Here is a 17,192-nt window from a genome sequence, read left to right as displayed (position 1 = left end):
CGAGAGACAAACTGAGGACCCCTGTCGGATACGATATCCTGTGGTATACCATGCAAGCGGAAAACCTCATTGGCAAACACCCGAGCCAACTGAACCGCAGAAGGGTTTTCTGAGTGGAATAAAGTGTGCCATCTTAGAGAACCTATCAGTCACAGTCAAAATTACTGTCATTCCATCGGATGAAGGAAGATCAACAATAAAGTCCATGGATAGGTGGGTCCATGGTTTCTTGGGTACGGACAAAGGCATCAGGAGACCTTGGGGTTTAACAGTAGGGGACTTACACTGTGCACAAACACGACAAGCCTGCACATAATCCACTACGTCTTTCTTAAGTGAAGGCCACCAGAATTGTTGAAGGAGACCTTTGTATGTTTTGGTAACCCCTGGGTGACCAGCCGTTTTGGCGGTGTGAAATAAAACCAACAATTTCTTTCTATCTCTTTCTTTCACGTATAATCTATCAACAGGTGTCTCAGAGGGTGCTTGGGTTTGGTATGCCTTGATACCATCCAGGAAAAGGGACGAAATAACCAAACGGGTAGCGGCTATTATCTTAGACGTGGGTACAATGGGTTCAGGAGCGGGGGCAATAGACTCCAAAGGTTCGTATTGTCGGGAGATAGCATCAGCCTTGACATTACGGTACCCAGGCCTATATGTGATAATGAACTGAAAGCGTGAAAGAAATAAGGACCATCTGGCTTGACGAGAGGACAATCTTTTAGCATCAGCTATATAGGAGAGATTCTTATGATCAGTGATAACCAGGATTTCGTGTCTGGCTCCTTCCAATAAGTATCTCCACTCTTTAAAAGCCATCACAATAGCTAATAGTTCCCTGTTCCCGACATCATAATTTTTCTCCGAATCAGATAGTTTTTTAGAAAAGTAGCAACATGGATGGAGGGGTTCGTTATAGGATAGTCTTTGTGACAATACAGCTCCCACACCTGATTCTGAAGCGTCTACTTCCATTACAAAGGGAAGGGAAGGATCGGGATGGTGTAATACAGGGGCAGTGGCAAATGCCTTTTTGAGAGTCTCAAAGGCTTTAATGGCTTCAGGAGTCCAAACCCTGGGGTGCAAACCCTTTTTAGTCAGTTTAGTGATAGGAGCAATGACTGATGAAAAGTTTTTAATAAATCTGCGGTAATAATTGGCAAAGCCTATAAACCGCTGTATTGCTTTAAGGCCTTGAGGAAGAGGCCAAGACAACATGGCTTCTAATTTTGAAGGATCCATGCTGAACCCCTGTTCAGAAATGATGTACCCTAGGAATTGTACTGATGTTTGGTCGAATAAACATTTCTCCAATTTACAATAAAGACCATTTTGTAGCAATCTCTTAAGTACCTTCCTCACATGGGCATGATGAGACTCCAGATCAGGAGAAAACACAAGTATATCATCGAGATAGACCACGGCACAGACATGTAGTAAATCTCTAAGGACATCATTGATGAGGTCCTGAAAGACAGCAGGAGCATTACACAGTCCGAAAGGCATGACTAGATACTCGTAATGCCCACTGCGTGTATTGAACGCTGTCTTCCATTCATCGTTTTCTTTTATGCGAACCAAGTTATAAGCCCCCCTGAGGTCTAGTTTGGTAAAAAATCTAGAACCTTTGACACGGTCAAACAACTCAGTAATGAGAGGGATAGGATAAGCATTTTTAACTGTTATATTATTCAGGCCTCTATAGTCTATACATGGCCTTAAATCGCCCTCTTTCTTGGCAACAAAAAAGAAACCAGCACCAGCCGGAGAGGAGGACCTTCTGATAAAACCTTTACGTAAGGATTCCTGTATGTACTCCTCCATGACCTGGTTTTCTTTCTCAGAAAGCGGGTAGACCTTGCCCCTAGGAGGCATCTTTCCAGGTAACAAGTTTATGGCACAATCATAATCCCGATGTGGGGGTAGTCTATCAGCTTCCCTTTTTTCAAAGACCAATGCGAGGTCTGCATAGACAGGGGGGACAGAAACAGAAAGGGGTTTAGCTGTAGGGACATTGAGTAAACAAACGGGACGTAAACGGACCATACAGTCTCGTTGACAGGATTCCCCCCAGGAGAGTATATCCAAACAACCCCAATCAAGTACCGGGTTATGCTTAACTAACCAGGGGAAGCCCAGTATGATGGAAGCTGTAGGGGAGTCAATTATTTGGAAGGTTATCCTTTCTTTGTGTAAGGCACCCACGGCCATTACCATTTCTTGGGTCTCATGGGTCACCAGGGGTTTCTCAAGTGGTCTACCATCTATGGCCTCAACGGCCAAGGGTGTGGCCTTTTGGATCAGATTCAAGGCTGCGGTTTTAGCAAAGTTCTCATCGATAAAGTTATCTGCAGCACCTGAATCGATCAAGGCTTTAGTTGTAATCGTGGTTTGATTGACCAAAAGAGTAACCGTAATGAATGGTCTGGAGATGGACACATGAGGGGAAAAAACCATAACACCCGAGGCCGACCCCTCTCTAGGCCTTAGGTGCTGTAGTTTCCCTGCAAACTAGGACAGTTACTTCGGAGATGCCCCCTCTTACCACAATAAAGGCACAAACCCTCCCTTCTGCGGTATGTCCTTTCAGCTTCAGATAAGCCTACAGCACCTAATTGCATGGGTTCGGGAGGTGGTTGAGTAGGGGGAGGTAACGCTAGTAGTGCAGTACTGGGTAAAGCAGGTAACCCCTGTGTATTCATTCTTCTTTGACTACGCCTCTCTCTTATACGGTTGTCAATTAGAATGATATAATCTATTAGATCATCCAGAAGAATAGGCAATTCCCTGGATGCTATTTCGTCTAATATGTAAGCGGCCAAACCCTCCTGAAAAGCTGTTACGAGGGAGTCGTTATTCCAAACCACTTCAGCTGCCAGAGTGCGGAATTCAATGGTATAATCCGCTACTGATCTACTGCCCTGTCGGATCCTGAGCAGAGCTTTGCCAGCAGAAGCAACCCGGCCGGGCTGATCAAACGTACGTTTGAAAGCTGTTAGAAAGTCTGCAAAGGACATTGGGGACGTGTTCTCCCACATGGGGTTGGCCCATGCTAGAGCTTTTCCTGACAAATGGTTGATCAAAAAAGCAATCTTGGCTCTGTCAGTGGGGTATGAGCGCGGATTCATCACCAAATGAATATCAATTTGGTTGAGGAAACCACGGCACGATGCTGGATCACCGCTATAGCGCTGAGGTGGCGTCATGTGAACCACGTGAGCAGGAGCGGTTACCGGATCAGGACTGGGTTCTGGCCCAGCAGCAACAACTTCTTGAACGGCAGGTTGCAAGTGGGCAGTACGAGCCAGTATGGTTTGTAAAGCCTGGGCAAACTGATCCATACGATGGTCTAAACCATCCATTCTAGCCTCCTGATTAACTAGGAGTTGTGGAATGTCAGCAGGTTCCATAATGGCCCTGTTGTAATGTCACGATTCCGGGAACCCAACACGCTAACAGACACACACACAAACAGAAAAGATGCCGTACCGGACCTTAGAGTGGCCGGGCTAAGCACCCACAGAATAGTCAGGAGACAAGCCGAGTCAGGGGAACCAGAAAACAGGATAACGATAAACAAGCCGAGGTCAAAGGGTAGGAGAAAGTCACAGAGTCAGATTAACAAGCCAGAGAGTACGTAACCAGAAATCACAAGTTCAGAATCAATACTATACAGCAAAGACCACAACAGGGCAGGGAGGAACAGGAAAGGTGAGTATAAATACCCTAGGTTAAATTCTGATTGGATAACTTCCAATCAGAATTAACAATCACACGTGGGAGATATCTAAGCCTCCCACTGTGATTGTGGTACTGTTGCTTTAACGCCGGGTCACTCACGTGACCCCGGCGTTTGCATAAATCAACGACCTTCCAGCGTGCAGCGTTATACATGCTGCCGCTGGGAGGCGTGACGGATGCGAGCGGCGAGCGGCGGAGAGGAGACGCCGCTCGCTGACAGGTAGGAGGAGGGGAGACCACGGGCGGCGATGGACTGAGGGTGAGTGCTGCGAGCTGCGAGCAGCCTCCCCTACTAGCCGCCCGCGGACCCCTGACAGTCATGGTCCACACTACTGCAGAGAAGGATGCGGGGAGGAGAAAAAAAGCAAAGAGGGCCTTGACTAAGTGGTAGAGAAGAAGACGCAAGAGGCTGTCACGGCGAACCACACTTCTGGGCTTGGGTCCTCACTCTTGCTACAACCCATCCAGACGCCAGGCAAGCGTACACGCACACCCCTACTACACTCGACGGGTTCCGAAGGCCCAAATCCCCAGCTATTGCCTACCTAAGTGCTGCGGTCGGCGGACAAGAGATCTGTCGGAGAGCCGAGATGTCACCCTGTGGAAGATACTCGTGGGCTCCCGGTGTGCTTGCTTGCAGTGGAGTGACTCACTTGGGAGGTCAGAGGACAACAGAGGCTGGTACTCACCCTCATTGGGAATTGGCTGTCCCACAAATCTTGCCGGAGGAGCTTATTTGCCTCACTGTTATTAGCCATATATTTTTCAGTGTGCAGATGTTTCTGTTTTAACCTGTATAGCAGCTTTACTTATAGTTGGCCCCCAGTGGTATTATATAAGCTGAACTAGATGTTTAAATGATGCAATTTAGCAGTTGCTGTGACACAGGCTATCTCTACTTTCTTGCGCATTGTCATACCCAGTGGTATTTGTTTTCTATGTTTTACGTGGTTTAGTTCCTACACAGTGGCATAATAGCATGTTGTTGTTTTTTTTGCCCTATGTATCTATACAAGGTGTAACCTTGACCAGCAGCTACACATGTTGTGACCTAACATTAATAATCATACTTACCTAACGCGCTTCCCTCTTGAAAAGCGATATATGTGCAAATTGCCTGAATGTTGTTAATCTACAATCTTATGCTAACATATAAATCAATCAGAAGCTGCTAATAACTGTGAAGCATACTGTTATTCTCTGATTATATTATTATTATTATCCTATTTTAAATACCAAAAATTACAGTTTACATAACCTTTTATTACTACTCGAACCTACTCCGCTTCTGGCATGACTTGCATTATCATTTACTTATTTAAAAATTGTGCAATTCAATCCTATGTCATGATGCTGAATTCCTTGATATGCCTGTTACAGCTATCATGGCACTGATGGCCTGTTTGTAAACCTTTTTTGTACAACAAAAATAAAGAATATAAAAATTAAAAACAAAACCATTGCTAGGGATAGAGGATAATAGGATGGATACATTTATCAGATCTCTGCCACCCGTGCTAATGACATACATCGCAACATATACAATAAACAAATTGAAATGCTGTACTATGACTTGGAATTTTGCCTAGAGACTGCACTTAGTTTATGTCTCTTTACGTTTGTTTAGCCAGGTACATTTTAATTAATTGCCATAACTTTTCCTGCTAGAAATAAACTACATTTTATGAAGTTGAAATTATTGGATGTAATATTTACATGTTTTTGTTTGTGTTTCCCCTTTAGATTTCATATATTGACCTACCTGGACCATTAGGTAGACACCTGAATCGTCATCTTGCTCTCAACTGTATGCAGGACCTTGCCATTTGCTGGTGGCCGGTACCCGTCGATGACATTTGGCCCTGGTCTCCAGTGTCAAGTGACAAAGACCGGGCCAACCTAGTCCTTTTAGGATGTACAGCCAACAGACTTGAGGTGAAATGTTACTAAAACTATGTGTACATTTATAATGATGGTTTGAAATAAATCACTTCCTCCTGTGTAGAAATTTTAAATAGAATTTGTAATAGTTGATTTAGCACAAAATAAATCCATTGTTCAGGTTTTGCCTTTTCTGCTTGCCAACTAAAAATAATTGATGTATTCAGTTACATTGCGTATCAATTATGTTTTTCTGTATTTTTTTAACCAATTAAATCCACAGCTGACTTCACGCAGTGAGTTGACCACAGTGCGCGAAAAAGTAAAAGCTGAAAAAGATAATTTTTAAAATTATGATATATATATATATATATGTATGTATGTATGTATGTATGTATATATAAAATAACAAATAAATAGAGATGCACTCTGCAGTCTCCCAATGATAAATGTTTATTTTTTTTTATTTCGTATGCAAAATGTTAGAAGACATGTAACAGGTTTGAAAAGAGGGTGCATTGTTGCCTACGCAGAGGCATATTACATCAAACAAACAAAAGGAAGGCTTATTACATATTTCGTAGTGGTTCCGACCTAGGTAAAGGTGGGCAATTCATAACATTTGATAGAGAACAGTTTACCCACATAGGGGTAGTGTTGTAGATTTGATAGATGGTTTGAGATGCAGGGTTGTTACATCAGTAGCTTTGCAACATTAGCCTACACAGAGGCTTATAACGTAAGATCCCTGTGATTTTTGAGTTCGGCATTTTGTTTCATTTTGTATTGTACCTTTCTTAAGTACATTGGGTGTGTGTGGTCTCATGGGGCGTAGTTACTATGATGATATTGTTTTACTGTATATTGCATAGTGGTTGCGTGCATTCTATAGGGAATCGGTTAGCCGATGTTAGAGTGCTATATAATGTATCTAGGTCATGTTTCGTAGAGGTGTAAAGCGGTACGTCTCTATTGGTTGCCTTGTAGGAGTGTCCGTGTTCAGAACCCGTGTCGTGGGGCCCTTGTGTTGTTTCTCTCTGTTCGAGGCTGTCTCCTGGTTGGGGTCAGTCGGGCTAACTGCGTGTTTTTGTGTGGTTGTGGGTATGGGGGATGTGTGCTTGTGGGTGTGCCGCTGGTGGTGTTAGTTTAGTATTTTGGGGGTTAATGGCTTATAGTCCCGATGGATGGGGGGCTCGTTTGGCGGGCTTCTATGGGTAGTGTTAGCCTCCCATTATCTAGTGTGGTGCCCTGGTCCTTGAGTCTGGTCTCATTCGCCCTGGATCTCAGTCTCAACCTTCCCAAGTCTACGGTCGGGGTTCAGTGTTGGTTCAGGGCAGGTTCGTGTCTCGACTCATCGGACCGTGTACGTGTTAGGGGTGTTGAGGTGGCGAGTGATTGAGCCGGGGTGAGTTCTTGGGTGTCCTCCCTCCTCCTCTCTACTTGGGCGTGATGTTGTCACTTGTGTCTTGTGGAGGTTAGGACAGTGGGGGGGGGGGGGGTCTGGTGTTCTGTGTGGTACCGCATGGTCCTGTGGTGTTAATGGGTTTTTAATCCATATAAGGTGTTACATATATATCTGATCTCAAGACCTTACATGGATTAAACACCCATTTATCATTGGAATACTGCAGAGTGCATCTTTTTCTTTGTCATTTTATATATCTACAACGTGGGATTGCACCAGGGCAATATCATACCTTTATACTAAAAGAAAGGGTGAGTAACAAGCAATAGATGTATGTATGTATGTGTGTGTGTATAAATATATATATATATATATCCTGGTGCTTATCAGAAAAAAATACAAACATACAGTGTAAAACAGCACTTCAAGATCTTCTTAATCCAATAAAACTTAGCATTTATTGCTCACATTAAAAATATCCTGATGGAGAAGGCGGGGGGCTCCCAGTAGCTGACCCAAAGACTCCTGTTCCTCTTGGCTTATTTCTCACATGGTGGATTTATGTACTTTACTTTTTACTTAACTTTTTCTCTTTTTACTTTTTTATGCTTTGATTCCATAGGCTTTCAGTCATCACTGAATCTAGCAAGCTCATAGGTCTCTCGTAACAAAAATGGCAGGATATGTACCGAGCCTTAATACTAAGAATAATTACCCATCCGCAAACATACCCTGCATAAGCATGTTTCAACAATTTAGTATTGTGCAGTAACAGCCAGTCATATCTTGACAGCTCGACATATGTTCATTTTACTACCCAAAAAGCAGAGCAGACCTAGCATGTTCTTGATGTATATTCGCAATGTTATGCCTAGTGATTCTTATTTTATTTTCAACTCGCACAAAGGGGATATGCCTTAGTTAATTAAGCTGGTAATACTAGCAACAAGTGACATGCTGATTTAGCCAATGTTGAGACCACTTTAAAACTTTTATTTTATATCCAGCTAGACCTAATCTACATAGCTGTTTTGTACTTTACTCTTACTTTATATGTGTACTACACTTTATTACGAAAACTCATAAGTTACGTTAAGCTTGTTTATGTTAAAAGTGCATGTACTCGTACTGTTTAAACTGTTATACCACTAGTGATGTCCCGAACGGTTCGTTGGCGAATAGTTCCTGGCGAACATAGCGTGTTCGCGTTCGCCACAGACGGCAAACATATGCGATGTTCGGTCCGCCCCCTATTCGTCATCATTGAGTAAACTTTGACCCTGTACCTCACAGCCAGCAGACACATTCCAGCCAATCAGCAGCAGACCCTCCCTCCCAGACCCTCCCACCTCCTAGTCAGCATACAATTTAGATTAATTCTGAAGCTGCATTCATTTTTTTTTAATTATTATTTATTTATTTATGTATTATTTTTTTGTGTTTATTATACATTATCCTCCATAGCCAGAAACCTGTGTTTATTATACATTATCCCCCATAGCCAGTAACCTGTGTTTATTATACATTATCCCCCCATAACCAGTAACCTGTGTTTATTATACATTACCCCCCACAGCCAGTAACCTGTGTTTATTATACATTATCCCCAATAGCCAGTAACCTGTGTTTATTATACATTATCCTCCCATAGCCAGTAACCTGTGTTTATTATACATTATCCTCCCATAGCCAGTAACCTGTGTTTATTATACAATATCCCCCCACAACCAGTAACCTGTGTTTATTATACATTATCCCCCCCCATAGCCAGTAACCTGTGTTTATTATACATTATCCCCCCATAGCCAGTAACCTGTGTTTATTATACATTATCCCTCCCATAGCCAGTAACCTGTGTTTATTATACATTATCCCTCCCATAGCCAGTAACCTGTGTTTATTATACATTATCCTCCCATAGCCAGTAACCTGTGCTTATTATACATTATCCCCCCATAGCCAGTAACCTGTGTTTATTATGCATTATCCTCCCATAGCCAGTAACCTGTGTTTATTATACATTATCCCTCCCGCTTTTCTGGACCTTTCGGGACTTTTGTTGCAGCCGCTTGGTAGATAACTCCCTAATTCCCTCGGTATTAGGGAGTTATCTACCCAAAGGCTGAAAGACCTAAATTGGTCTTTCAGACAAATTTACTAATACTAAGTAAAAATTACTTAGTATTAGTAAATTGTGCCCCTACTCGCAAAACCGCTGGTAAAAAAAAAAGGCTGCTCACTGTTAAAAATTTTAAAAAAAAAAAATTAAATTAGGGTGGGGGCCCTAAAGTAAAAAAAGGGGGGAGGACCTATTGTCCTCCCCACCGGCCCCCACCCCTGAGCGGCGGCGGGGGCCCTAAATAAAAATTGGGGGAGGACCTAATGTCCTCCCCCCTGGCTCCCACCCCTGAGCGGTGGTGGGGGCCCTAAATAAAAACCCTGAGCGGTGGGTGGGGGCCGTTAACAAGAATAAGGGGGGGGGGGGAAACCTAATGTCCTCCCCCCTGGCCCCCACCCCTGAGCGGCGGTGGGGGCCCTAAATAAAAACCCTGAGCGGTGGGTGGGGGCCGTTAACAAGAATAAGGGGGGGGGGGAAACCTAATGTCCTCCACCCTGGCCCCCACCACTGAGCGACGGGTGGAGGCCCTAAATACAAATGGGGGGACCTAATGTCCTCCCCCCTGGCCCCCACCCCTGAGCAGTGGGTGGGGGCCCTAAACAAGAATAAGAGGGGGACCTAATGTCCTTCCCCCTGGCCCCCACCCCTGAGCGGTGGGTGGGGGCCCTAAATACTAATAAGGGGGGGACCTAATGTCCTCCCTCCTGGCCCCTACCCCTGAGCGGCGGGTGGGGGCCCTAAATACTAAAAGGGGGGGGGGACCTAAGGTCCTCCCCACTGGCCCCCACCCCTGAGCGGCGGGTGGGGGCCCTAAATACTAAAAAGGGGGGGACCTAAGGTCCTCCCCACTGGCCCCCACCCCTGAGCGGCGGGTGGGGGGCCCTAAATACTAATAAGGGGGGGGACCTAATGTCCTCCCCCCTGGCCCCACCCCTGAGCGGCGGGTGGGGGCCCTAAATACCAATAGGGGGGGGCCCTATTGTCCTCCCCCCTGGCCCCCACCCCTGAGCGACAGGTGGGGGCCCTAAATACATATGGGGGTCCTAATGTCCTCCCCCCTGGCCCCCACCACCTAGCGCGGGTGGGGTCTCGGGAAGGGGGACCTTTTTGGGGGGAGAAAGAGACACACAAATGATGTAGCTGGTTTAAAATATTGAAGAAATTCACCATTCTGGAAGTGAGCCCCATGTTTATGTGTTATACTCTATATAATAGAAAAATAAAAATACAAGCAAAAAAAAAAACAACAACCTGGAACGATAAAAACCTTTAAAAAGGTCTGTAAGTGGGGGGCAGGGCCTGACACTCATGATGGGCGAACGTGTTTTATCATAGCTCCGGCCTTTTAAACCTTGTATTAAGGCAAAATTGCTTAAAAGCGAAACCGTCCGGTTCAAGCTGCAGATCGATACCAACTCTACCTGCACTGTTTACTGTCTGAATTGTGTTGGTCTGACAGACTTTTACTTTGTTCTGGCTCTGTGGCCTGGTGTGACCGGCGACTGGAGAAGCGGCCGATCTCCCAGTCCTGTGAGCACACCTCGTCAACGGCCTCTTGACCGGTGGGGGATATTCCAGTCCCCACTTAAGCACTGCCTGATAACAGCCAGCAGACCCTGCAGGGCCCGCAGAGTTGACCTCCCACCACCTGTGATATAAGATTACTGCCTGAGGGAGTCCTGCAGCTCAGGGGTCCTCCACAGCATGGACCTTAAAGGACCACTCTAGTGCCAGGAAAGCATACTCGTTTTCCTGGCACTAGAGTGCCCTGAGGGTGCCCCCACCCTCAGGGACCCCTTCCCGCCCGGCTCTGGAAAGGGGTAAAAACTTACCTTTTTCCAGCGCTGGGCGGGGAGCTCTCCTCCTCCTCTCCGCCTCCGTTCCTCCCCGTCGGCTGAATGCGCACGCGCGGCAAGAGCTGCGCGCGCATTCAGCCGGTCACATAGGAAAGCATTCATAATGCTTTCCTATGGACGCTTGCGTGCTCTCACTGTGATTTTCACAGTGAGAATCACGCAAGCGCCTCTAGCGGCTGTCAGTGAGACAGCCACTAGAGAATTAGGGGGAAGGCTTAACTAATTGATAAACATAGCAGTTTCTCTGAAACTGCTATGTTTATAAAACAATTAGTTAACCCTAGCTGTACCTGGCACCCAGACCACTTCATTAAGCTGAAGTGGTCTGGGTGCCTAGAGTGGTCCTTTAAGTGAGAGACGGATTGCCCAAGCCTTTGACCACCTATGGGCACAACTATGGAACACAATTAGCTGATGGGCATAGAGGCCTACAGCAACGCTTGGAGCTTGGTTTGACCCTTTAGGAAGCTGTGCAAACTCACACCTGGTCACGAAAAAGCTTGGTGTTGTGCCTACAGAGCTGAAACGGAGGATGCGGCTCGTAAGGGCATATACACGCCAATAGTTCGATCCTGCAGCTGGTCGCTGCTGTTCTGGACGTCCATTCGAACTGGGACGTATCCCTGGGCCCCGCTCTCCACACAGGAGACGACGTCCAAGTAAACGGGCCTTTGAAATCTGAAAATGATAGGCGGGTCTGTGGCACTGGGTACCCTAGAGATCAAGAAACTAAGATATCAGCTACTGAGCAGAAAGGGGCCATGAGGGGACTCTTACATGGGCTGCAACACGTTGATAATGGACACAGCAAGTATATTCCAATGATGGGGAAAATATGCCATATGTTGTGATACCATATTCAGGCTCGCTATCATTATGGTTATTGCTGTTGGCTGATCATATCACATAACGTGTTTCACCCGTGGAACAGGATTCCTCAGAGGTGCACAATTATTTGAATATGTTTGTTTATTCACATCTTACATTTACTTCCAACATCCACTTTATTAAATATGTTTTTTTTTTTTCTTTTGCATAATTTGAAATCATACTATAGGGGGTAACAAATAATACATTGCTAAACTAAAAATATAGACTGCAAAATATTAGAATAGCAATAAAAGATGAAAAAAGACAATTCTATACCTATTGCTGACAGTTTTTTTCATCACTCCTAATCTGGAAGTCTTTTCTGAAATGGATATTGCTGTGAAAAATGGCACTAATTTGGCAGATACGGTACACTTTTTATTATTATTTTTGCACAATTCTTTTATGCACAATACAGGATTTAAATATTTGCATACGAAGTATTAAATTATAAAAATGCAAGATTGAAACATATATTGAACAATTGTTTCCCTGCTTTTTATATGGTTTAGTAATACAAGATTAGATCATCAATAATATAACCAGGGGCCCGATTGTGGCAGTACTTAGCTTATCCAGGGGCCGGCCGGGGTCATCAGCTTGAGCCGAGCACAGCTCAAGCACTCCTGCCTCCACCTGGCGCAAGCACTCCCGCCTCCACACGGCTCGATCTCCTCTTCTGATATAGACTACCTTTACTAATGTGGAAGATCTCAGTGAGTTACTGTTTGTTACCCGTCAGCACAGTCATGGGCTAAAATCTAGGACTCCATTATTTCAACTTCAAATTAATAACCTCAAGTGCCAATAACTGTGGCAGTGTCTCACTGGTAGGATTTCATCATTTGCAGACCGTGCAAAGCTTGGCATGACTGTTTCCTCCTCTGAGATCATGTTTATTACAACTATTGTTTGGTTCCAAAACTACATTTATTTTGGCAATGTTTTTCATTTTGCATTCCTTAAGCGCCAAAGGCAAGGTCTGCAGGAAGTTATGACATATTTGTTCAATTTCATACTTTTTTATTATTATTATTTAGATTCGATTGCCTTTATTATGAAAGGTGCAATTAAGTCTGTAAGAAAGGTATGGGCTAGAATGAGTCTCCCTCTTACAACATTGGCTTACTGCCACTTTATTCAAAGCCCCAGATGCTTCAGGCTCCTGTATGATTTTGTATGATTTATTCTCCTTACAATTTTAGTAGGAAGAACACTCCCTAATGTTTTACTACATCAAAAAAAGACTAATGTGTGTCTTGCCATTGTGCTGTTGAAAAGCACAGTGTAGTTCTTTGGAACACTAGCCCTATCCTGTGGCAGAATCCCAAGGAAGAGGTAATTAAAATAAATGATTAAATCACTTTTTCCAAATGGAGTCCTTTGTGATTTCAGACATCTCTACTAACCAGCAATGCGAAGATCTAATATTATTCTACCTCTGTTCTCTGAGGGATTTTGCACATTTGTTTCTCCCTAATTACATTTAAAAATAGCAGTAACATGTTTTTACCCCTTATGTAAGTAAAGCTTAGTGTATTGGTCCCAAATGGAAAATCATTTATGTAAAGGGTTATTTACTAAAGTGAGAATTCCAAGTGAATTTTTTATTTAAGGCTAGAGTAGCCGAACTGAAAGTGTAACCGTTTGTTTGTGTGTGTGTGTGTGTGTGTGTGTGTGTGTATATATATATATATATATATATATAATGAGAGCGCTACGCCCATCAAAAGTGAGCATCTTTTTATTCATTGTACGTACTATCATTGTTAAAGAGTTGCTGTCACATATGAGGGTTTTTTTTTTGTTTTTTTTTGGGGTGGCAGGGTTTTCTTGTTTTGTTTTGTTTTAAAACTGTGAGCCTTTTTGCTGTTACACCGTGTGCCAGGATATCACACTTGAAGCATTCTGCAAAGCATATTAATAGCATTGTGTGTGCAGGCAACATTGTGACGAAAGCACACATTCTGCCTTTTGGAGGAATATTATTGTTATGTTATTATTTATATTTATATAGCGCCAACAAATCCCGCAGCGCTTTACCGTGTGTTACTGCATTTCTCAGCAGATACAGGAGCATGCAGGAAATATCATGGGGTGATGAGATTGCATGGGCCTAAAAGTAGGTGTGTTTTATAATTACTTTGACTGCCTTTTTCACCCTCAAATTCAGGAGTGGTTACAGTAGTTACAGCTTAAGGGACTGGAATTTGAATTCCAAATGTAAAAATATATGGGAAAAAATAAACTGCAATAAGTTTACCAAGCATTTTATTAGTACTTTTATTCGTCTTCAGCTCCTGTCAGATGAAGCCAAAAGGAGCTGTACCATCTTTGTACTCAAAGTGAGGGGAAAAGTATTTTATCCCCTGCTGATTTTAAACGTTTGCCCACTGACAAAGAAATGAGCAGTCTATCATTTTTTTTTATTCTTTATTTTTGCACTCGATAGGAAAGGCAAGAAGATCACAACTTTTGGGCTTGCGCAGAAGCCAATATATACAAGAACATACATTTAGATACCAAAATAATTATTTCGAACACATACGATAACCCGCTTTATGCCTTCTGTATCACTTGCCCCCCATCGAGGGTTTTTTAATTTTATAGTGACATTAGTTAAGTTCCTTGTTCTTAAGTTGGAGAGGCCTTATGATAAAACCCGTGTATTAGCATACAATTCAAGATAACCTCCTCCAGAGCTTAAATGATATCTTGGTCCTAAAGATTATACACCTCCGGAATCCCAGGCTACCCGCCTTAGTACATTTTAGTTGTCCCACTAGACAGGTTCTGTATCCCTAGGTATAACCCATAGACTACCCGAAGTAGGATGAGCCTCAGGGATCCCCATCTCTCCATTAATATGCATGTTTGTTCTAGGAAGGAACCACCTCCATAGGAGCTGAGACAAATCAAGTAAATGAGACAGAATACTAGAGAACACCCTCGTATATCGATAATAATTTAAAAAAAAGAGGAAGAAAGGAGAGAGAGAAGAAAGAAAGACTAAGGAATATAGAGGGGGGGGAAGGGAGGGCGAACGAGTTATGGACCCATCAAGCCGCGATCGTGATCCCATCCCCTCAAGTATCTCCTTTGCCTAGGGCACTGTTGTCCCATGGTTCCCAAACCTGTCGGAAGGCCGCCATGGTCCCTCTCATCCTAGCAGTGAGATCTTCCATAATCCTGCTTTCCTTAATCCTAGAGATCACCCCCCCGAACTCCGGTCCACCAGGTGTTAACCATGCCGCTGCTATAGTTCTACGCGCACTCAAGGTGATCGTCCGCACCAACCTCTGTTCCCTCCTCGACCACCCCTCTATAGTTCTATTTAACAGATAAATCCAAAGGTCTAAAGGGAGGGGCCTGCCAAATGTCTGCCTTAGTAGATTTTCGACAGCCTTCCAAAATCTTTGGAGCGTCGGGCACTCCCACCACATATGAAGGTATGTACCCCGGAAACCACAGCTCCTCCAACAATCAGCAGAATCATTTTGTGCAGGATGGTCGGGGTAGTATACCATCTGAGCATGGTTTTCCATGCCTGTTCTTGTTGTGTGACACATATAGAAGCGCTCTTGGTTGCTTCCCAGATTTCCTGCCATTCTATACCTTCTAGTTCCTCCCCTAAGTCCTGTTCCCATCTGTCAATGTACTTCAGTCCACCCCATTCTTTAGTTTCTGTACTAAGATGAGCGTATAGGAGGGTGATCAACCCCTTGGGGGCAGACGCATCTCTACATAATTTCTCGAAGAAGGTAAACTGGCCCTTGGCCGCCGCTGTAATATCTGGTCTCCTAGCAAAATCCCTTATCTGGAGGTATCTAAAAAAATCTGCTGGAGTCAGGTGGATGTTTCGTTGGAGGTCCTGAAAGGGGATCACGACCCCCTCCCGGTAAAGCTGGTAATACCGTTGAATCCCGTTTTTTTCTATATTGCGAAAATCCCTTGGGGCCATACCAGGTGGGAATGCTCGATTCCGAAGTATCGGGGTCATAGGGGAAGGAGATGAGGTGAGTCTGAACTTGGTGCAGTTCACATCCCATAATCGTAGAGAATTAAGGATGGCCGGGCAGGTTGCTCCGACCATGGGCCTATGATCTCTCGGGACCCACATCGTGAATTGGGGGACATCGAGACCGACCATCAAAGATTCTATTTCCACCCATCTCCTTTCTCCCACAGGGGAGTGCCACATAATCACCTGGGCCAATTGGGCCGCCAAGTAGTAATAATACAAATTTGGAAGCCCCAATCCCCTATACAAGATTTGTCTGGCTATTCTATGCTGCTTATTGTGCCACACAAAGTTACAGATCGCCCTTTGTAGCGGCTGTAGTTGGGATTTTGTGATGCGGATGGGAAGGGCTTGAAACAAGAAAAGTATACGCGGGAGGATGTTCATCTTGGCGGAGTGAATACGGCCCAGCCAAGAGATAGGTTTGTCGGTCCATTTGTCCATGTCACTCATCAAAGTCCTTAGCATGGGTTCGTAATTGCTAGAGTACAGTCGGTTCGGATCTGCCGTCAAGTAAACTCCTAGGTATTTGAGGGAGTGTGGTTCCATTCTTAAGTGGTGAGTGTTCTGTATCAGAGCTACATCTTCTGCTGTCATACCTACCGGCATCGCACTGGATTTTCGAATGTTTGCTTTATATCCGGATAAGTCCCCGTATTCTCTTATAACATTCTGTAAAGCGGTCATCGACTCGATTGGGTTCGTAACTGTGAGGAGGACATCGTCTGCGTAGGCGGACACGGTAAATTCCTCCCCGCCGACTTCTACTCCATGAATATTCGGATGCCTGCGGATCGCCTGTAAGAGAGGCTCTAAGGCCAGCACTAAGAGGAGGGGGGAGAGAGGACACCCCTGTCTGGTTCCGTTGTGTAGACGGAACGGATTAAGTGGGGCCCCCGAGATCTGTATCTGAGCCCTAACGTTATGGTACATTGCCCTCGTGGCTTGCAGGAACTCATCCGGGAATCCCAGGTGTGCCAGCACCGCAAATAGAAAATCCCATTTCACCCTGTCGAAAGCCTTCTCGGCATCTATGGATATTATCAGGGAGGGTGTACTCGTCGCTACTTGTTTCCAGATCAAATCAACCGTTCGCCTGGTGTTTTCGAACAATTGTCGGCCTTGCATGAACCCCACTTGATCGGCATGGATAAGAGTAGTCAAAAGTGGGTTCAGTCTGTCCGCCTGTATGTTGGCCAGGATCTTCACATCGTGATTGATCAACGATATGGGCCTGTAGTTTTCAGGTAGACGTGCATCCTTATCTGGTTTGGGTAGTAATACGATCGTAGCGAA

At 44.5% G+C, this 17,192-nt stretch overlaps 1 protein-coding gene across 1 annotated transcript in view; it reads left to right on the top strand.

The window, feature by feature from the left end:
- WDPCP (WD repeat containing planar cell polarity effector) overlaps nt 1-17,192 on the top strand; it is a 262,222-nt gene that overhangs the window by 70,257 nt on the left and 174,773 nt on the right. Inside the window, exon 8 of the mRNA XM_063441857.1 lies at nt 5,488-5,679. Within this exon, the coding sequence (XP_063297927.1) occupies nt 5,488-5,679 (192 nt within the window). The remainder of the gene's footprint in view (nt 1-5,487; nt 5,680-17,192) is intronic.

Source organism: Pelobates fuscus, chromosome 2 (genome assembly GCF_036172605.1).
Source record: "Pelobates fuscus isolate aPelFus1 chromosome 2, aPelFus1.pri, whole genome shotgun sequence".
In the NCBI taxonomy this organism is placed as follows: Eukaryota; Metazoa; Chordata; class Amphibia; order Anura; family Pelobatidae; genus Pelobates; species Pelobates fuscus.
Note: the sequence above shows the minus strand (reverse complement) of the source record. Positions and strands in the feature narration are given on the sequence as shown.